Source organism: Emydura macquarii, unplaced genomic scaffold (assembly GCF_026122565.2).
Source record: "Emydura macquarii macquarii isolate MOO-44397 ecotype Brisbane River unplaced genomic scaffold, CSIRO-AGI_Emac_v2 contig_2924, whole genome shotgun sequence".
Taxonomy (NCBI): Eukaryota; Metazoa; Chordata; order Testudines; family Chelidae; genus Emydura; species Emydura macquarii.
Window position 1 is genome coordinate 2,427,078 of NW_027133061.1, and position 22,480 is coordinate 2,449,557.

At 49.6% G+C, this 22,480-nt stretch overlaps 1 protein-coding gene across 1 annotated transcript in view; it reads right to left on the bottom strand.

Moving 5' to 3' along the window:
- Window positions 1-421: 421 nt before the first annotated feature.
- The window catches only part of LOC137167364 (nuclear receptor subfamily 2 group F member 5-like), a 32,936-nt gene continuing 10,877 nt past the window's right edge, over window positions 422-22,480 (bottom strand). Inside the window, exons 3-4 of the mRNA XM_067569469.1 lie at window positions 9,545-10,069; window positions 422-1,908 (exon numbers count right to left, since the gene is read on the bottom strand). Of these exons, the coding sequence (XP_067425570.1) occupies window positions 1,634-1,908; window positions 9,545-10,069 (800 nt within the window). The 3' untranslated portion in view covers window positions 422-1,633. The remainder of the gene's footprint in view (window positions 1,909-9,544; window positions 10,070-22,480) is intronic.

Below are 22,480 nucleotides of genomic sequence, written 5' to 3' on the forward strand. Positions count from 1 at the left end.
ATCGGGCCAGCGCCGGGATCCCGATTCAGTAAAGCGTCCGCATGCAGGAATGACACTTAAGCACCTGCTTCCAGTTCAGTGCGTGCTTAAAAACCACTGACGCTTAAAATTAAGCGGATGCTTAAGTGCTCTCCTGCTGCAGCACCTGGAAGGAGTCTCCCTCCCGCCTCTGCACCACCCGCCCCGGCTCCTCTCCGTCCTTTCCAGCAAGGCAACGGGGAAGAGTCGTGCTCCGTGTCCCAAGACACCTGCCCCATCCCACTAGGTGGGACCATCTGTCTCCGCCGCCGATGGCTGGCGAACAGACAGCTTGGCTTCCCAAATGCGCAGAGCCCCGGGGCGCTTGAACGAGAAGAAGGAAACCTGGCCCGAGTTCAGCAATCGTCATTTTAATTATAACGCCAGCTCCACCAAAAAAAAAAAAAAAAAAAAAAGTGTTTGTTTTTTTTGTTGTTGTTTTGTTTCGTTTGTTTGTTTCCAAAGAGAAATCCACAATGCACAGCAAAATATCTTTACAGCGAGAAGGGAGAAATGAAAAACAAAAGGCGAAGGGAGGGGGGAATATACACTTCCATTTTCAAGGGGAGAACAGAAGACTTAGGCTAGTGCTTAATTTGTGATGAAAGAGGGGCCTGGGCTCAAACAATTCGGGGCCGGGACTCGAGCAATTTTTTAACTTTCATAAGTGATGCAACAAGTCCAGAGGCGCCGGGGCTCAGCCCAAGCACAAATTAAGCACTGAATGAGGATATAATATAGGTTTATTTTATTTATAAATAGTCCATGCCTCCCTTTTTTATTCCAAGGGGAATGGTGAACTTTACCCGCCTCCCCCCGCCCACCACACACACACACACACACACACACAAACACCCAGGCAATGAGATTGTAGGCTCAGCTGTGTGTGTCTCTCACCAGGCCGGAAACCCCCCTTTTTAACAGCCCCTCCCCCCAAAAAGGGGGGAGAGCAATTTGTTGCATGATCAAGGCCACTCCGGTAATGAGTCCTCAGTTCTCAGCTGCCGGATTCCACACGCTGAAGATACAGTCAAAAGCCCGAGATGGGCTGCGCGTTCTCAGCTGCCCGGCCGTCGAGTTCGGGAAGCGGTAGGTCGTTGGACGTTTGGAAACGGAGCAAAGTCCCTAGGGCAGGGTGCAGATTGTTCCTGTTTCACCGAGTCCCCTAGCAGGACGGGGAAGGAGGGAAGGTACAGATTTTTTTCGGCGCGTACTGATCAAACAGAAGCAAAAGGGGACAAGGGGCTGCAGGGTTAAATGTGGTCAGGTTTGCATCAGGCTGGTGGAAGGACGGTTGGATTGAGGCTGGAGGTGTGGGGGGGGGGGGGGGGGGGCAGGAGGGAATCCCTGCCCCCTTGGAAATGGGACAGGATGGGCCTTTTGAGAGTCAACCCCTTGGAGAGTCAGTGTCACGCCCCTTTGTTCTCTGGAGTCCAGATGCGGGGCCTCACCCCTCGTGCCCCAGCGCCATGGTACCATCAGCCTCCGCCCGCCCCCGTGCCGGCATCGAGTTCCTCCAAAGCAGGGAGGGGGTCGCAGCAATCCTTCCTGCTCCAGACGGAATCCAGGGACGCATCTCCCCTGCCCCAAAACCCAGCGCCGCCGGCTGCTCTCCTCACTGAATGGGGATGTAAGGCCAGTTGAAGCTGGAGCCCGACAGCAGCATGTCCCGGATTAAGGTCTCGATGGGCGTCTTGCCCACCAGGCGGACGAAGAAGAGCTGCTCGATGACGGGTGCGGAGACGATGCGCAGGGAGGGCAGGCGGAGCAGCAGCCGGCCGAAGCGGCTGGGCTGGTTGGGATACTGATTCCGGACGTACTCCTCCAGGGCGCACTGAGACTTCTCCTGGATGCTCTCCACGTGGCCCAGCTCGGACAGGCCCACTGCGTCTGCAAAGGGAGCAAGAGAGGAGGTGGGTGAGGGAAATGCAGCTCTCAGTAGCATCCTGTACGGGGGAGCTCTGCGGGGCATGGGTGGGGTTAACCTGTGGAACTCCCTGGTGCAGGTCGCAGTTGGGGCTCACTTGTAGGACTCCTTGGCGCAGTCAAAGTTAATCTGTGGGTCTCCCTGGCACAGGCAATTAACCGGCGGGACTCCCTAGCAAGGGGGAATCAAATCCATGACCAAAAGCTTGTTAGACCTGGTCAAACAGACACGGTGCCTGCCTCCACGCAGCTCCCAACCCGGCTAGACATGTGATGCGACACACGAGAGAAGGACTGGATGTGGAAAGATAAGAGAGACGGGGGGGGAAATGGGGAAACTGAGGCACTGATAAGTCAAATTGACTGACTGCCCTAAGATCACAGGTGGGACTAGGACCCAGGAGGCCTGTCTCAGAGCCTTTGCTTTACCCACTTGACTGGAGCCAAGCACAGAAGCTGGGAGCCCTGACCCGCCACTCCACTGTTGTCAGGGCACACTTCTGCATCCTGTTTAGATTGCAATACGCTAAAGAACACTCTACCCAAAGTCTCTCCCCTCCCTGACCTCCATCATCAGCCCGATACCAATGAGAAGTGAAAGGGTTTCAAAGAAAACTCTCTGGCATGAAAACGTCCATTTTTGCAATAATGAAATCTCTTGCTAGAGACTCTCCGTGGTACATTATTCCCAAAATCAGAACCAAAAGCCAGATTTATTTATTTATTTTTTTTATAAACAAAAATCTTCAATCCCCATTTTAATTTTTAAATGATCGTGGGGAGGGGGGGGAATCATTTTCCGGGGCAAGCAATGGGGCTGTATTGAACCCTGCTGAAAGGAAGCAAATGAAAATGTTATGTGAAGTTTCCAACCCTGCCCTAAATTTGTGCAGCGTTTTTGTGCGCTGTTCCATCGCTGCCACATCCCGCACCAGCAGTGGCTGCATCGTAGCAGTGAGTAAAGCAATTTCCAAAGGGCTTTTTGAGATCCTTTAGGATGGAAGGTGCTGATTAACATCTCCGTGATCAAAGAGGAGAGAGCATTCCTCCACCTTCCAAACCCCTTCATCTAATGCAGCCTCACCCACCCCCCCTGCCCAAGAAGCTAAATTCACAGACTCCTTTCTGTCCTCTGTACCTCCCAGCGGCTTATTCTCTCTAGCGCAATGATCACCCCTGCCTCCTTCCAAACTCCTCTCCTGAGCCCCATCCATTCATCCCAGAAGCGGGAGTGGTTCCCCTAGGGCCCGCTGTGTGAGGAGTAGGGTGACGGTCGCTATTTCCCAGCTGGCAATAAAGAATGCCCCCAGCCCAGCCAAGTTTGCTCAATTCCCGGCCTGAATTGAGGCAAAGGAGAAGTGGCTCCTTTCAAAGCCCTGAATGAGCTCTCGCCATTCAGACGGGGGCCGTAACCACTATTGATCGCTCTGAAAGGGGGCTCGGCGCTAATACATTCACACATGCAGCCTTTCAAACGCGGCCCAGCTATTACCCAGACATTTAGCCCAGGCTGAGAGAATGGCTCCAGGCCTGCCTACAATAGCTAGCTCCTAAAAACTCTCATCATGCCAACCTTCCTCCCCAGGCCACCAAGGGGCTGGGAGGATGGGGGTGTCTGGGAGGTGTGTGGGGGGGGGGGAGATGCCCTCAGCTGCTCCAGGGGTGTCTTGCAAAAATCTCCCCAGTGTTGCAGCTTCACTATTATTATCGAAGCTCCTAGAGATCCTAGCTGAGATCAGGGTCCTGTGGGGCCGGGCGCTGCACATACAGCCTCTGCTCTGCACAGTTGTCTAAATAGACCAGGCCAACAAAAGGTGGGAGCAGAAGCGGAGGCATAAAGACCTGCCCGGAGCACCCCTCCCTCAACTGAGATCGTGGCTCCCTTTGTGCCAGGTGCTGCACATACACATACTAAGAGACCGACCTTACCCACTAAGAACGTATAATCTAAATAAACCAGGCACGCACCGAGTGGGTGGGGAAACTGAGGCACAGAGAGGCGAAATGACTTACCCAAGACCACACGGCAGGTCAGTGGCAGAGCCAGGAATAAAGCCTAGGTCTCGTGAGTGCCCCGCCAGACCTTAGCCTCTAGTCCACATTGACTCCCTCTTACTGCTCTGAGCAACCCTTGGGAGCCCTAGCCCAGATGAGCCACCTGCGGGTTTAAGGAGGAAGGGTGACCTGTCTACACTAGAGCTTCCCGCGTTGCTAGGGTGGGTGGAGCTGATGCTGGCCGTGGCGGGAAATGTCTGCTAAATTTCCCTCAGGGCAGGGCGGGGGTGGTAGGGACCCGAGGTACTGAGAAGAGAGGTTTAAGGGGAGTGGGGTTTTTTTTTTTTTTACAATCCAGACTCGCTGGAGAGGCCCGGAGCAAAGCTGGCTCTAATCCCACCTGCAATTGCGGGCCAGGGGAGGTGGCAAGAGCCAGAGGGGGCAGGCTCCAGGCTAGTCCTGAGCCTTGTCCTGCCCTGGTTCCTTGCAGAACTCCGCTGATGCCCCTTAGTGCAACGTACAGCCCCTGCTATTCCCGCCTCCCCGAGCACTCCCGATGTCCCTCAGTCCTGATCTGCTTATTCTGCTATTGCAGGCCGGGCCTCTCTAGCACACAGATGGCCAGATCAATGGACCTGCAGCACTGGTTTCACGGGGTGGGGGAAGCAGAAACTTGGCTGTGATCCCCAAACTCGCCGGCCCTGCGGCCTCCGTCGCGAGGCCGGCTCTCCTCTCCAGAGGTGAAATGCGAATGTATTAAAACTGCTGCCCCAGCCATTCCTCCCAGGGGACCCCATCACCTCCCAGAATCTTTGCTTGACAGTGCCACGTTCCCCCCCCTGCCACTCCATCAACCCTCATGCTCTCAGCACAGAGGGACTGCCCGCCTGGTGTCTCTTTGACGCTGTGCCGCTAACCCTAAGCATTGCAACAAAGCCATCAGCTGCCCTTGACAATGGGGAGATGTAAAAAAATAAATAAATCTGAGGTTTTCTTTATTCCCCTTCTGCTTTTTTGATCCTTCAGGGGGTCACGTTGTCAAGGTTTTCTGTGCTCCCACAAGGGCTAGAAACTTTTTTGTGGGGGATGGATGGCGGGGGGAATTGAACACCAAGATTCTCACATCATCACATGACTCCAGGAGCTGAGGCTTTAAAAACCCCCATCAAATACCTCAAGACTTGTGAAAAAACCACAAAAGCTGGCAGCCCAGTCTCCCCAGGAGCCCTCATTCTGGGGGCGAGGGTGTCTCAGAAAATGAATCCCACACTAGCAATTGCTTGAAAGTGAAATTTATTTGGGGAAAAGTGGGGAGGAGGGAAGCTTGGAAAATTCCCCCTCTAAAAAGCTATCCCCTTTCTGGCTCTAACTGGTCAGGGAAATTAACTCGAATTGAGAAGACCAGCTGGCTCAGGAGATGGAGAAAGGGGTCCATGGAGCCTGACCCAGACCAAATGTAGCTGGTCAATGGCCTGGAAATCGAGCTCTCTCCTCTGGTCGTCTGCCGGTCAGAGCTGGCGGCGTGCTGGGGCAGAGGGCCGCGTACAGAGGCAGCGGCAGCGGCAGCTTGCCTTGATCAGCAGCTGCCCTGATCAGAAAAAGGGTTGATTCTCCACACGCCCTGCTTGGTGCTGTCTGGGCTGCTGACATGTTGCCCTGGCGTGAGTGACTGTGCACAGCGCAGGACACATGGAGAATAATCTGATCAGGTTGGTGGTACATCGAAGAGACCGGAGGTGGTCTGCAGGGTGGGTTTTGTGGGCGCGCTGGGAGTGGTGTACGGTGTAAGAGAGAGTTGCCTGGGGCAGCAAAATGCATTGTCACGCTGAGGTCGGGAGGCACAGAAAGTAAAGGCAGCGTGGTCTAGTGGTGAGGGAGGTGGTCTGGGAGACCTGGGTTCTGTTGCTGGTTTTGCCAGGTGACCGTGGGCAAATCATCTCCCTGCTCTCTTCTTCCCCCCACCCCCCACCCTTTTTGCCTAGTGAGGTTATAAGCTCTGTGGGGCAGGACCTTTTACTAAAGATAGTACAAGACCTAGCGCCATGGGGCTGTGAGACCAGCTGGAGCCTTTGGGTACTACTGTAATGTGCCCCTGGGGGGCTGCCATCCAAGCCCATATTGAATCTGCCCCTAGTGCACTCTGAGATCAGCCTGATCTATGAACCAGCTTCCCGAGCAAATCCCCGCAGGGGCCGGGTGGTTAAGGGAGGTGTGATCATTGGCCTAAGGGGCACACTTGGTTCCCATGGCTATTCCAGGGTGTTACCTAAAGAAGGAGCAACCCCGTCAGCCCCGAACTCCAGCGCACAAATCCCCAAGAGGTGACACTCTTCAGCAGCTCTCACAGCTTTGCCTCTCGCCATGGCGGGGGCTTTCCTTAAAGCTCCAGCTCCTGGCATCAGGGGATCTCCGCTTTCATTCTTCTGCTTTTTTTTTTTTTTTTAAAGTACCTTTCTATCCCCGCTGGTTGCAGCTAGAAGCTTGAAAATGTGGCCTCCCCAGAGAAGCCCAAATTTGTGATTTAAAAAGAAATTGCTTCCCGGGAGAGAGAGGCAGGGAGGTGGAAAAAAAATGTTCATTTCTCTTTTCTTTGTTGGTTTTGTTTTTTTTTTTTTAACTTCCCTGATGAAATTAGCCTCCTTAGTGTCACGTTCTGTTTTTAATCGGCTTCACTTTCTCCTGCACTAGAAATGCGGGCGATCTTGCAGGTAGCCAGCACTGCGAGAGAATTGTATAAAAACCCGTGTGATTTTTTTTTTTTTTTAAAGCCAATCTTGTTATTTTAGGCAAAAAGGGCTGGGCTCAAGGTTTTCCATGACTCCTACCTGTCGGTCACAGAATAGACCGACAGGTCCCAAATCCATACCTGCATTCCCTGGCCAGTAAGATATCATCCCTTCCTGACTACATTCAGACAGGGGGGATTTTAGCCTTAGTTTAAAGTATGGTTTGAAGGACTGATTCTTCACCTGCTTTCCACTCCCAAGCCCTGTCAGTAGGTGACCAGTGATCAATCTAGCAGCTGGCTGGAATGCCATAGCCCTGTTACAGCTCACTCGTGAAATTACAGGCCTGAACTGACTGCAATTGTCTAGAATTTTTTAGGGACATCTGCTCTTATATTCATTTCCCTGCGTGGTTAGGAATACCAGATTTGCCAGGAGTTGAACAGACTATTGATCCATCTATCCTGCTTCTTGCCAGACCAGAACAAGCATCTGGGCCTTCAGTCTGCGGGTCACCTGCCTATCACGTCCCTATAGACTTATGATCCAGCCCTGCCATGCTGGAATAGACCAATAACACATTCACGTTTCTCCGCTGCGGGAAGACATAAGTTTGCAGCCTCGCTGTGCCGTTCAGTACAAAGAGAGTACGGCAGATTCCACCCAGACCACGGGGATTTTCCCTCTGTCTTGGTTTTGCACCAGAGCAAGCTTGGAAAATCAGAACAAGGAAACATACCCACTCCCCACCCATCACCGCCTTCTGGTGCTGCTGTGGGTAGCGGCTTTCTCTAACGACAGCTCCTTTTTCCACCCCAAGCCTCACTCCTGGTCCTCCCGCGCAGCGTTGCAGTGAAGTCATAACCCCCAGTGCTTGTGACATCACAACCCGCTGCCCTGGCAACGGCTGACATCACGAGTCCAGCACAAGGACTTTGCTGCAGTTTCCTTAAAGGGAAAATCTCCATTGTCAAGGAGAACCACACAGCAGAGCTGAAACCAGAGCAAAGGCCAGGATTCCTGTGTGGGTTGAGGCCGGCACTGAGAAAGCGTTCAGCAGTGCAAAGTGAGCGTAAAATGCTCCCAGATCAGAATGGTTGTGCATCAGCATCTGGAACTGCACAAGATGCCTGACAATAGAGAATCTGGCCCCCAAAGTCTCCATGGAAACCATATGAAAAAAAATGTTCCTGTCCTGGACCAGGATAAAAAGTTGAAATTTCAAAAAATTTCACAAACGAAAAGTCTGGGCTGGAGAAAAAAATCGGGGTGAGGTCGATCGAAATGTTTTGCTTTGATCATTTTGAAACGTTTTATTTCCATGTCAGCTTTTTTTTTAAAAAAAAAAAAGAAAGCAACCCTTTCTTAGTGTAAATTTACCAGAATTTCAAAACAAACCATTGTTTCATCTCAAAAAACAGACTTTTTTTGTTGGTTTGTTTGTTCTGGAAATGTCAAAAATGAAACACTTGGACAGTTTGATAACTTCCTTTCCCCTGTCATTTTTCGCATTGGGAGCTTCATCGAAACTCACCCTGTTTTGCAAACAATTTGAGTTTGGACAAATTGCCTTTTTTTTTTTTTTTTTTTAAAGCAAAAAAAATCATGACAAAAAATTCCCAACCAGCTCTGCCTGATGCACGTTAATTAAACCAGGAACTGCTAAGAGTCAGATTTTCAAAAATACTGGGCAACCAGCAGCTCCTACTGAGAACAATAATTCAGCAGTTTCCGTAGAGAACAATGCAAGCTACTGGGTGCTCAGCAGTCTTTGATATCTGGCCCCTACACTGGTGTTTAGGTACCTAAAAGGGAGTTGCTGGATGTTAAAATCTTCTGAAAATCTGGCAGAAGGATTGAAAGAAATGAACTAATTTGATTTCATTGTTGGATGCAGCTCATGGCCTGATCAGTGGAGATGGGACACTGGACACAGATATCAAGGTTTAATTGTTGGTTGGGTGTTTCTGGTTTTTGCTTTGCAGTTCACCTTTAGGAAGATGCTGCAGTATTGCTAACGCCATGTGTCCGAAATCATGAGATTGGCTTTAAAATCATAAGATTTTTTTTAAAGAGAATTAATTTGGGTATCCTTGCATTATCAACTGTGGTTTTGTATTTGTATTTTTGGGTTTTTTACCCATTGGGGTCATGTTTTCAAGCTTTTTTTCCTGCTATGACAAAAGAAAAGCTGAGAGAGAGAGTGAAAGCTGAGATTCTCGCATAATCACATGAGTCCAGGAGCTGGGGCTTTAAGAAAAATATCAAACACTGTGAGAGACACGATAAAATCATGAGCGTTGGTGACACTGCACTGTCCGTTTAGCCCTGACCTCCGAAAATTAGGTTTTGTAGAAAAGGGAGGAGTTTTAATAAAACCTGATAGTAATGGAAACATTTCGTGACTTTTTTTTAATACAATTCTCTTGGGATGCTGAAAACCCTAACGATCACCAGCCTTTTGCACTGGCAGGTGAAAGTGAAACTGACAAAAAACAGAATGTGAAACAAACGAGGCAAATCTCACCAGAGAGGCAAAAAACTTGGCAAAGAAAACAGAAATGAACGTTTTCCTTCCAGCTCCCCGCCTCCCTTTCTCTCGTGGAGGTGAAGGGATAAAGGGGACGCCCCTCATAACCAAAAAGCTGCGGATCCCATGGAGGAAAACAATCAAACGAGGTGGAAAAATTGGGCCGAAAGCCACGATGAAAAATTTGTAACCAGCCCGAAGGATGGGGAGGCAGCTGAGCTACCAGTCGGAGACAGACCCGCCCCGCCTCCCGGCACAAATCACCTGGCAAGCACAATGTGATGGCCTTCAAAGACACCAGTCACCAATGACAGACAGACCTCCTCTAGCGCCCCTTGGCGCAACTCACCTGGTGTGAACAGAGCGATGGCCTTGAGACAGGAGTACTCCGCCGAGTCGACGTGCAGGACCTTGAGCTTCTCCACCTGCTCCTGGAAGACCCGGATGTGGTCCATGAAGGCCACCACCCGGTCGGCCGACATGGGCGAGGCGTGGAGGCCGGCGGCGGCCAGCAGCGGAGCTACGTGCAGCGGCATGGAGCACTGGGCGGCGTTGAGGACGAAGAGCTCGCTCCAGGTCATGCGCAGCAGGGACACCTGGTCAGAGAGCTGGAAGTCGGGGAAGAAGGGGATGTTCTTGGCCCACTCGATGGCGCTGAAGAGCAGGCGGGCGGCCAGCTCGCAGATGTTCTCGATGCCCATGATGTTGGACTGCAGGCACTGGGCCCCGTAGCGGGAGGTTGGGTAAGGCTCCGCCCGCAGCAGCAGGGAGATGAAGCTGGTCAGGTAGGAGTGGCCGTTGTAAGGGTCTCCGTTGTTGAGCGAGTACTGGCCGGGGCAGGTTTGCGTGTGGGCCATGCGTCCCCGCTGTACGGCTGCAGTGGGAGGGAAGAGAAGAGACGGGGTCACTGGAGGAACAGCGGCAGGGAAGGTAGGGGGCTAGCAGAGCTGCTGGTGGCTCTGCAGATAGCCAACTGGCCTGGGAATCGGGTAACCTTGGTCTAATCCCAGCTCTGCCACTGATCTCAGCCAAATCACTTCCCCTCTCCGGGGACGTGCGAGACGCTAAGGCTGCAATGACTCGCCAGCAAAGCTTGCGATCGGAATCGGGCCCTGTGACCGTCCTGGTGCTGCCCAGTGACATTGGGCAAATTGCTTCCGTGCCTCGGTTTTCCTCTCCCACCCTTTGCTCATCCTGCCTATTTAGATGATAGCCCCCGCCCCAAAGAGCTGATGTGTCTTGGGCCGCGTCTACGTGGGACTCTGATCTTGAGGACTCAGGACCTCCACTCCAGTGCAAATACATAAAGAATAACTGGAGTGAAGGGATATTAAATAGGCTTGAACTAGGAGTGATTGGGGGAGGAGGATTAGATGCAGAAGACGTTTAGGGCAGGGCTGGCTGGAAAACAGGGCCAGGGACTTGGACTTTGGTCTCCCACATCACAGGTGCATGCCTCACCCACCAAGCTACTGGCTATTCTGGGGTGAATCACTCTCTTGGAATTTTCCTGGTCTTGTTGTTTAAAATCTTCCTCCCCCCACCCCCACCAAAAAAAAAAAATCAGAGAATGGGGGTGGGGGAGGCATGCACCTGAGAGAGATAAAAGAACAGAAAGATAAAGGAATGGGAGGAGAAGGGGGCAGGGAGAAGGAAGGAAAGTGACATCTCAGTTTCCGTTTGCTAGGGATTAACCAAAGCTTTCCAAAAAGTTAGATTCAATCTCCTCAGATTTGTCCGAGGTCTCTGTTCTCCAAAGCGTTACCCGCTTTTTAGCTGCTGGGTCGGCCAAGTCACTGGGCCAGGCTCCTGTCCCTGGAGTGGACAGAAGGGGCTTTTCCTCCGTCAGCGTTCTCCAACGAAAATCACTTGGTCCCGGCCAGTTCTAGTTTGTGGGATTCGAGCCTGACGCTGACCTGGGAGTTGGGCTCAGTGAGGAAGCTTGGGTGTTTTGGGCCCAAGTTGTCAAGTGCAGGTAATAACGAGATGGCTGAAATCCTGTAAAATCAGAGTCCTGTTCCTCCAAAGTTTGCAACGTCTCAGGCCTACGTGTAGCGAGATTTCAGCGACCTGTGAATCCGCTGTGCCCTGAGGGGTGAGATTTAATTACCCTGGCTCAGGCACAACCCGCCTTTCGGAAACAGGCCAGGCCTCCAATCCAAAGAGAACAGAGACAGGGAGGGATCAACTAATCAATCGTATGAGTCTGGCGGGAGAAAAGAAAGGAAGGTCACAAAGGTGGTAAGAACCATTGTGTGTGTGTGGGGCGGGGGGGATCTGACTGACGAGGTGGGTGGATTTATACTGGGTGTAGATAGCATTAAATTTATAAGGGCTATAAACTCTCCTGCTTCAGGGCATGAGCTAGCCACTAACTGACGGGGTCAGGAAGGAACTTCCACCGGTGTCCACTAAGGGGTGTCCTCTGAGGCATCTAGCCCCAGACGCCGTCAGAGGTAGGATACCAGCCCAGATGGACCCTGGATCCTGTGTGGCAATTCCTGTGTCTATGGCCTGAGTTTTTCAAAAGGGCTGAGCATGCACAGCTCCTGTTGAGGCCTCTGGGACCGGGACCGTAAATATGGCCGTTGATCTTTATCACCCAGGCCCTGAGTTGAGGGCGCCACTGCAATCTAGCATCACCTGCTGGCACCCCCCAGTGAAATGAGAGGGGCTGAATCTGCTTACAGCCGTGCCATGGCGTGGGGCCTCCAGGGAGTCACTTCAGATTGATGCTGGCATGTGGTGAGAGCCGGGTCCGCGCTGTGGTGTTAATTAGAAAAGCAAAAAAGCAAATCTTGTGTGGCTAGGAACATAGGCCTTGCCAGCTTGCACTAGACCCGAGGCCCGGCTAGTCCAGCGGCCTGTCTCCTGCAGTGGCCAGCACCAGCTGCTGTAGAGGAAGGTGTATGACCTGGTGGTAGGCAGAAGTGGGATAATCTGCCCTTGTGAAGATCCCATCTTGATCCTTAATCGTTAGAGCTTCGTTTAAACCCTGGGGTTTAATAATTATCATCCTCATCCCTAGCTCTTACACAGTGCTTTTCATCCCTAGGTCTCAAAGCGCTTTACAAAGGGGGGGGAGGGGGATATTATTTTCCCCATTTTACAGATGGGGAAACTGAGGCACAGAGCAGGGACGTGACTTGCCCAAGTCACCCATCGGGCCGGTTGCAGAACTAGGAACAGAACCCAAGCCTGCTAGGGGTCCAGTCTTCCATACACTCAGTCATGCTGCCTTCTAGATGGTTTGCTAGCAATAACATTCACAACTCTGATTCTGCACTACCTGCACCTAGTGCTGTCACCGCCAGTGGCGCAAAGTGCTACCACACCAGAATGGCAGCGTTTCACACTGGCGTTGCACGAGTGTAAGTGACTGCACAGGGTGCAGGGCAGATGGAGAATCAGCTCCTTGTACAGGGGGAAAAAAAATCTTTCGTCTACTAAGACCTGAGATGTGATTCAACTGAAAGAACTTTTAAAATTAAATTTTACTTTTCACCATTGATCCTGTTTTATTCTCTGGCATTTCTCCCACCTTTCACAGGAACATTACACTGTGATGGGGGGAGGGGAGAAATCTAGCTAAGGAACAAATTCCCTGAGGAGATCAGTCAAATCCAGAGTCTGAGTGTCTTAGCGCTGCCTCTTCAGCGGAAGAATGACACTTACAACACAGACACTCCTATATATCCCTAACCAACACGGCCACCCATCTACCCTGTCTGCTCCTGAGCTCCCGCACAGACACCTTAGATCTAACTCCCAATGCCGATACCCGTCTACCCAGTCTGCACCCAAACACCTACAAACAAACAAACAAACAAACAAAAAGAGGAAATTAATAAAAAAATTTTAAAATATTCCCCCAAAAGCACTCTACCCCAAGCAGAATTTTGACCACCGAAAGAGAAAAATGCCAGAGACGCTATGAAAGCCACTAGGGATTTTGCTCTTGCTAGAAGACTTTACATGGAAGATGTGCAGATATTGCAATGGTGGGTGGCAGTATAAAATCCTGAAACAGACAGAGCAATACTGGTCATTTTAACTTTGTTACTAGTCAGTTTCACTTTCAAATGCCCCTGCAGAGGCCCAAGGATTTTGGTTTTGAGCTTCCAACTAGAGCTGTGTATAACGGGTCTTTTGGTTTGCTGGCAATTCTGAAAACTTGGGGGGAATTGTTTTGGGTTGACATGAAAGTGAAATTTTTCAAGCATTTTCAGAAAATTGAAAAGTCAAAAAAATTCTTTTCAGATAGAACAAAATGTTTAGTTTGACCCAAAACAAAACGTTTCATTTTGATTTCTACCCTTTTAAAATATTTTTTTTGCATTTTTAAAGAAAACTGAAGGAAAATCTGAAACAAAGTTGTTTGGTTCTGAAAAACGGAACCGTTTCATTACAAAAATGTCAAAGTGAAAGAGTCTTGACTTTTTCACCATTTTTTTTTTTTAACCAAAACAATTCAACAAAATCGACATACATTTGTGACATGGATCGGTCGACCAAAATTTGCATTTTTTTTTCAGCCCAAAAACATTTCAGATGAATTGTCTTACCCAGCTCGATTTCCAGTGCTGCAGGGGGAAGGGTCTAAATTAAAAAACTGTTTGGACTGAAATTAAAACACGACCAATGCTCTGATTGTCTAAGCAGATCAAGTTTTGTAAATCTTTCCCCCCTTCTTCTCCTATATGCTGGGCCTGCTTCACTGTTTAGAGCCCCTTCGGGGGGTGGGGCGAGGGAGATGGCACTGTTTAGAAATGAGACACCTGAAACCTAGGGCCAAGCTGATGATGTTAAGTGTATTGCCTTCCATGGAGCTGCAGGATTTAGGCCTAATGAAGGATTCAGATCATTTGGGGGCAGGGTTCGATTATTTGCTTTGTGATCTTAATCTCCGCAGTCCCTGGTTGTTTGCTAGGACTGGAGACAGGAAGTCCTGGTTCCCCTGTGCAAACATTTACACCAGTGCATGCAATGGGGGAAGGGGGACGGGGGGGGATAAAAAGCTGCTCTTCTGATTTAGTAGCATTTAGTTTGCACCAATGTCACTGACCACACACAGGGCTAAAGAGAACCAGGTTCAAGAGATTCTGTGCTTGGGAAAGAATCCGGGCAGCTCACGCAGGTAACCAGTGGAGGTTTAGCGCCACTCCCTGAGCCAGTCACACGGGGGGGAGGGCCAGTCCATTGAAGCCAATGGCATCCCTGCACTGTAAAAGTGGTGTAAGCGGGATCAGAACCTGACCCTCTTTGTTCCCCTTGAATTCGGACTCTGAAATGGGACCTTTCCTCCCAAACAAAGAGGAAACTGACTAAAATAAAACCACCTGCCAGTGGGGACAGGAGAGGGCATTAGGTTTGGCACGGGGGGGGGGGGGGGGTGGGGAGGGGTCCCTGGGGTCCTGATGCTGGGAACCCTTACTCTTGGAAGTGAGGATCAGATCCTGAGTCCCTGCTTCCCTGGTAGCCCAAACGCGCTCTCCATTGGTGGAATGAGTTTGCCGGGTCTCTGGCTCTAACCTGCCTCGCCGGCAGCCGGGCCATGGAGGCTGAACTCCCCTTTCCCCCCGGAGGTGGGGGAGGTCCATGCCACAGGGGCAGGGTCGAGGCCCTGTGGGCAGGCAGCTCACCCTGCCGCTGCCCTTGCTGTACAGAGAGAGGACTCGGGCCTTGTCAGCTGGCCCTCATCTCGGCGCCGACTGCCCCGAGGGCCCGTCCGGGTGGAGGGGAGGGGAAGGAGCAGGATCTCCCCTGCTGTGAGAGGACCAACATTGATCCCAGCTGGGCAGCCCGGAGGGGTCTGAGCGCCCCACCCAGCGCAGTCCTGCTGGCAGAACGTGGCATATGGAGTGTGTTTAACACGGGGCCCGAGCTGCCCCTCTCCTAGCTGGTTCTAAAACCAGGTCGTCTCTGCCTTATTTCCCCGCTTCCCTGTAACTCGGTGGACAGCAGGGGGTGGGCAGCGGGTGCTCTCGAGTGAGCCCCTGGGCACCTCGCGTTAAGCACCTGCTAGGACATCGCCAGGCAAAGCCGGGCTCTGGATGCGTGCGTGATCCCCTTTAACGTTAGCAGGGCGGTGGCGAGAAGGGAGAAAGGACTTAGCGAGCTTGTTTGTTTCAGTGGGAGAGACAAAAAGGACCGGACCGAGGGGGGAGGAAGAAAAGGGGTTCCGATTCCTTTACATTTACACTGGCACAAAGCAGGAGTGACTCTGCTGAAATGAGCATGACGGCGCAGGGGGGGCGCGGCGCTGGGGCGAGGGAAGGCAGAATCAAACCCAGGGGGGTTTACATGTATGCTGGGGAGGGTATATGACAAAAAGAGAGAGAAAGAGAGAGATGGACTACAATAGAAATGAAAAAAGATACCGAAGAGAGAGGCTTTGTGGACATGGCTTTGAAATTCTACGTGTCACTCAGCCATTGAGAGACTCTGTCTCCGCCTCTTAATTGGGTGTTAGCTAGGATTCAAAGAATCTAGGGGCCGAGGGCTGCGGTATCCACCACCGTGGTCAGATGGTACCATGGTAGGAGGTGTTAAAGGGGGCAGGTGCCGGTGTGGGTCAGGCGATCTAGGTTCTATTCTTGCCTGGCTGAGTCGCTTCTGTTTCTCCTGCCACCCTTTGTCTAGTTAGATCCTGAACCCTTTGTGGCAGGGGCCGACTCTCACTGTGTCTGTGCAGCACCTGGCACGACGAGCCGGGGCCCCGATCTCAGGGCCTGTAGGAGCTACTTCAGCGATGGTGGCCGATCGCCCCCCCCGCAGCAATTTAACCATCTGCAGCACTGAAGGGGATGCAATCCAGTGATCCCAAGCACAGCGGATGGTTTCATCCTAGGAGAGACGCAAATGCTCCCCCGACCCAGGTCCATTCTGGGGTTTGATTTTAGCAGCATCAGGCGTTCGAGCAATAGAAACTCCACCCTTAAGTCAAGTTCAGCTGAGCGGGGAGGGAAGGTCGCCTGTGTCAAGAGGTTTCTGAATGAAAAAGGTTTCTCCTGATTAAGTGGGTCCTTGGCAATATTTGATGCGGTAATAACGCTTTGCATTTCTATAGCTGCTTCCAGGACTTCTCCAGGCCTGATACTCCTGACTGGATCCCCAACCCATTGGATAATTTAGTAGTATTAATCCATACAACATCATTGTCAAATAGGGTGGTGTATTAGAGCCAGAGAAACAAAGGCACAGCAATGACCCTGTTCTAATCACACAGATTAGGGACAGTAGTGGGAAACCCTGACTCCTACCTGCCTGTTTTTACCACCTTCCCTTCCAGAAGTGGGACTAGAACCCAGGACTTCTGGCTCGTAGTCTGCTCCCTAGACAACAGCCTGTCCTCCCTGTTTTGCTAGGAAGAAATTTTCCGTCATCTTGAATCTCTGAAAATTTCTGCTTATTCTTTCTCTAAGCAGCTGAATTTTTCTGTAGAGAACATATGGCCACAGGTCACTAACACAAACCTGCAGCTGAAGACCATTGATGCAGGAGCCATTTGCTATAGAGATTCACAGCTGACACGCTTTTTGTAAATGGTCGCTATTGTTCGGCATTATTCTTATTATTCGCGTTTTTATCGGTAAGGTTACAGGCAGAGCTGGGTGGGAAATGATTTTCCCATCTTGGGAAAATTTGAGATTTTGGACATTTTTCCCATCCCAAATCAGGAGGAAAAATTGAAATTTAAAAACAAAAAAAAAATTGCTGACTGAATTTAAAAAAAAAAGTCTTTAGATCAGGACAGTAGAAACGTCTTGGTTTGATAATTTAGACACGTTTCATGTTGATTTCACCCATCTGTAATTTTTTCTTAATTGCACTATAATTCATTTAAATTTCAAAACAAAAAATCCTTTCAAACCAGAAAAAAAAAATGAATTTTTTCCTTTGGAAAATCTCAGTGTCCCGTTTTTGACACAAAAAATTCCAATAAAAAATCACTTGTCCAAACCCACGCTTTTGCTGCAGAAAGTTTCAGCTTCCATGAACTGGCATTTCCCAATCAAAACCATTTCCTCGAAAAACTCCCCACCAGCTCTAATTATAAGACACAGCCCCTTCAGTGCCTAATTCCTTTCCTCTGATAAGACACCTCCTCTTTGTTGGCCAGAAACGTGTCCTGCACCATCTTGAAGTGATTTAACTTAGCTAGTCAAGGTAGGAGAGTTAATATCTTTTATTGGACCAACTTCTGTCTGTTGCCGATAGAGACGAGTTTACGCAGAGCTTTTCTCCAGGTCTGGGAAAGGTACGCAAAGACATGTCTCAGCTAAATACAAGGTGGAACAGATTATTAAACATAAGGAGCTAACACTTGTTGCCAGAGACCATTAATTTAGCTAATCAGAAGCAAATCAGCCAAACCATTTCTGACACGAGGTGGGGACAACTCATCACCCGACAACTCCTTTGTTCTCGGAGAGAGCGGAACACTCTTGGGAATCGTATCTGGCCACTTTATTTAGGTGCCTACCGGGAGTTAAGATGTTGGCCAGATTAACAGATATTAGTCACGTCCCTGAGGCCATGTACCAATACTGCTGTGCAGCTGAAGAGTGCTTGCGTAGCCGTGTCATGCTGACGGAAGAATGCTCTCCCATCGACATAAAACCAGCTCCCCCCCCCCCCAGCTGTATCATCCGTCAGCTTCAAAGCGTCTTATAAAAAGAGGTCAGGATCATCGTCTCTGTTTTAATTATGGGGAAACTGAGGCACAGAGAGACAAAGTGACTTGCCCATGGCCATCCAGGAGGCCAGTGGCAGAGCCAGGAAAAGAGCTTAGTTGGGTCTCCTGCGTGCTAGTCCAGTGCATTATGCACAAGGCCTCCTTCCCCACTTTCTACTTACCCTCTAAAAGCCACAGAGCAGGAGGAGACGAGGGACACGTAATATGCATGGACTGCCTAACTTTGTCAGTGCCGTGCTTTTTTGTTTTATTAAGTAATTGGAGGTAGGGTGAGGAATAACCCCAGAGGAGAGGCTGCCGACTCTCCCGATTGTATTGCAAGCCTCATGACTGATGTTATTCCTCAGGTCTCAGCGCCTGGAATCATGGGAGAATCTCAGCTTGGATTATAAACAAGCAAAAACCCCCGAAGAGTCTAGCCCTCGTGGCTGTGGAGAAAGGGCTGGCAACCTGAAGGCTCAAAAACCAAAAGGCAAACGAAAAGAAGCCAAAGATTGATTGGCTTAAAAATCATGACATCGTATAAAGTAATCTCCTCATTTTTAGTGGGGCCCAGACTCCTGATTTCTGAACACATTGGGGCAGCGACTCTGAATTCGTGAAAGTGGTTTTACGGCCCCTCGAACAATGGGATCTGGGTCCCAGCCTGGGGTGCCTAAAGGTGCTACCAGGAGATAAAATGACATCAGAATAAAAGCAGAGAAATGACAAGCCATAGATTTTTGGCTCCGGATCCAAAGCTGGTTTGGATCTGGGCATGCTCTGTGCTTTTGTACTTTTTCTTTCCACAGAAATCCAAGCAGACGGCGCCCCAGGAGTCCAGCAGCAGCACAGGTGCTAAAACAGCCTGTGATTGCAATCAAAGCAGCCTTGTCTGCTGCATGTCTCACTGAATTCTGCTGCCCTGTAGCTAACTGGGTGGGCTGTCCCACCCTGGTGGATCTGAGCATCATAGACTTCAGGGCCAAAAGAGATCATTGTGATCATCTAGTCTGGCCTCCTATAGAGCCCAGGCCAGAAAACTGCCCCAAAATAATCTCTAGGCACAGATCTTTTAGAAAAACATCCAATTTTGATTTCAAAATTGTCCGTGATGGTGAATCCACCACGGTCTTCGGTACGTTGTTTCAAAAATTAATTCCTCTCACTGTTAAAAATGTACCCCTTTATTTCTAGTCTGAATAGCTTCAGCGTCCAGTTGTTGGATCGTGTTCCCCTCTCTCTGCTAGATGGATGAGCCCCATCATTAAATATTTCTTCCCCTTGTACGTACGTATAAACGGCAATCAATGCCCTTCTTCACCTTCTCTTTGTTAAGCAAAATAGACTGAGCTCCTGGAGTCTATCGCTACAAGGCAGGTTTTCTAACCCTTGAATCATTCTTGTGGTTCTTCTCTGAACTCTCACCAATTTATCAATACCCTCCTTGAATTGTGCGCACCACAGCTGGACACAGGATTCCAGCAGCAGCGATGGAAGGCTAGCAATGGGAGGCAGGAAACTGCCTCTTGCCTGGCCGTGGTTGTCATCACCCAAACCAGACGTGCACTAAACGGCAGAGGAGATGTGCATGGAATGTACCATTGACCGATCCTGAGAGCACCCCAAACCATTGTTGGTGCAACAGGTGCCCTCGGGATCCGGCCATTTGGTCTTAAACGCTCCCATTGAAAGGTGCAGATCTGGCCCTAACCCCCGTCTCGTTTAGAGCAGCAGTTTGCCGGAGAGCTAAATGCGATGCCTGGGTTGCCGTTACTGGTCCTGTAGCAAAGCAGGGCTGAGGTTTAGCAAAGGATGGCAGAAGACTAAGACAGTACATGTATAACCCACTGGAGAGCACCTGTGATAGGCAGCGCTGAGAAAATAATGGATTTTTCGGTTTGGTGGCCAAACCAAAAAATCTGGAAAAAAAATTAGTTTCAGGTCAACCTGAAACAAAACATTTTTTTTTCTCTCGACAACATTTTGTTTCATTCACTGCTACTGAACTCACGGGGAACCGTCTGCTTGGATCACCGGGCAAAGAGAAACCACACTCCACAGAGCACCCCTACACCCAAAACACCCTTCGGCTTTGGAGCTACCGCCAAAATTCATAGCTCGTCATTTCTCTGCTAATTTTGTTATTTTCATTTTGTTTGACTCTAAAGAAAATGTTTCATTTTGTCTTCTGGGGTTTTTGAATCCTTGTTTGTTTGATTAAAATGAATCTAGCTACATTTCTAAACAAAATGTCAGTTTGAAATGAAGAGTCCATTAAACAGACATTTTCTATTTTTTTCCAGCTGAAACTAGTCACTGAATTTGACCCAGATTTGCAATAGTTTCAATTGATCCAAAAGGGCATTTTTCAGTGAATATACTATTGGTCTGAAAAATGTTGCCCCGCTCTAGTTATCAATGCCAGTCTACGAGGGTGGGAGTTGTTATCACCCCTTGTCCCGGAGCTTTAGCCAAGAGGGCAGCCATCACAGGTGCGTGACTGTTCGACGTTTCTAGTGCAATGGACGCATCCATGGCTGTTTTGTGCATCTGCCCTTCTTGTTAGAAGGTGGGAGCAGAGAGGCAGGCTCGATAAGCTCAGCAGAGAATATTTTGCGAAGCTGGGTTAGCTAATCTGTCCAGCTGCAAAGAAGCGACTCAAAAGGGCACATGGGACCTGAGAGCAAAAACAGTTGGGATTCTTTCCCCTAAACCGGTATCTATGGCCCGTCCTAAAGTTTAATCCCACCTCTAGTTCTATGCAGTCGCTCTCCAGAACAATCAGAGCTTGTGCTCTGATAGCACCTTCTCTCCGATGCTCCCAAAGTGTCTCCTAAATACAAAAGCAGCCTTACTACACCGTTCCACAAGGCAGAGATCTATCTACCCATTGCACAAGCAGGTAAACTGAGGTACAGAGGGAGGAAATTATTCGCCGACGGTTGCGCAGCAAGTTTGCGGTAGAGCTGGAAGTAAAACCCTGACTTCCGGGCTCTCTGCTCTAACCACTAGCCCCCACTCTCCTCCCTGAGCTGGGAACAGAAGCCAGGTGCCCCTGCTCTAACCATTAGTTCACACATCTTCCCTAAGGTATACATGTGGCTCAGTTTTGCAAAACACCTTGACTCCTATTTAGGCAACTCAGTCAGAGCCAGATTTTCCAAAGAATACCACATTTGACGTGCTGGGCTCTATGAAAAATCGGGCCACTTATTTGTGAAGAGCTAGTCCTTAGACAGCACCTGACTGTAATGGCGTCCCCATGGAAGAACCCCCAACGTGACATGCCGACATAACAAGCAGGGCTGATGCAACGTGTCCGCTTCAATCCTGCTGGTTTCTTTGGCCAAAATAATTGGTTCAAAATTGTTGCATTTGTTCCTCTGTTTCCCAAAGAATGAACCATCCCAATCACACACAACAGGGATACACAGATGTGTTGTACCTTTGAGAGTACGTGGAGGGTTTCCCTCCCTGACTTATCCACACTCCAATCTTATCATCACAAAACAAATCTTTGTCCTCCTTCATCTAAACATCAAATAGACCCAGTCTGGAGCATGAGGACCAGGTCATCAGTGGGTGCAGATCAGCATAGCTCCATGAAACTAGCTGAGACCCTGACCCGCACTCTTTTTGCCATCTGGTCTTGGACCAAAACCATTCATTTCACTCACGGGTCTCATCTGGAGTGATGTTGGAAAGCCAAGCCCTGTTCTAATCTTCCAAGCCAAAACCTAACTGATTTGAACTCCTCCATCGCTAGGCATACCGGAAAGGTGGGTTCAACAGATCCTTCCATTTTCGGTGTCTTAATTAGAGCTATGAGAATAACAGAGTTTTTGGTCCACTGGCCATTCTGAAAGGAAATTTTTGGCAAACCAAAAAAGTGTGTGGGGGGGAATACTTTCGGGTCAAATGGCACATTTCTTTTCTAACCCTTTTGATTTTTTAAAAAAAATCAAACTGAAGTAAATTCGAAAACACACAGTCATTTCAAATAAAAAAAATCAACATGTTTCATTTCAAAGGCACCAAAACAAAACTTTTTTTTTTTTTTTTGACAAAATGGAGATGAATTCACAAAATGTTTTTTGGTCAACCTGAAGCTGCATTTTGGGGTGGGAGGGGAGGAGGAAGGTTTCAGCCGGCTCTTGACTGAATTGAAAATAAATAGAACCCAGGGCTTGGATCACGGGAAAGTTTTGAGGACACGATCAGCTCACACTGGTTGATTCTCATGCCCGCCTTGCTTTGCGGTGAACAAGGTGCAGGGCATGATGGAGAAACTGGGCTCTGTGGGTCTGGGACTTGGAGTGGGGGTAACAATTTATTTGTGAAATTTCTAGAGCGAGGTGTTTGTGTATTTGTGGAAAGGGAGAGGGGCAGTGTTTAATTTGTGCCAGAGCTAAGCTCTGGGACCTCTGGGCTTGCCGTGTCAGTTATAAAAGTAAAAAAAAATTGCTTGAGTCCCAGCATCTCTCTCATTATAAATTAAGTGCTGGAGGGGAGGGGGGATATGGGATAAAGCCCATGAAGTTGCTGACTGAGGAAAACATCCGATTGTGATATATTTAGCAAATGATCATGCAAACTATCAAAAAA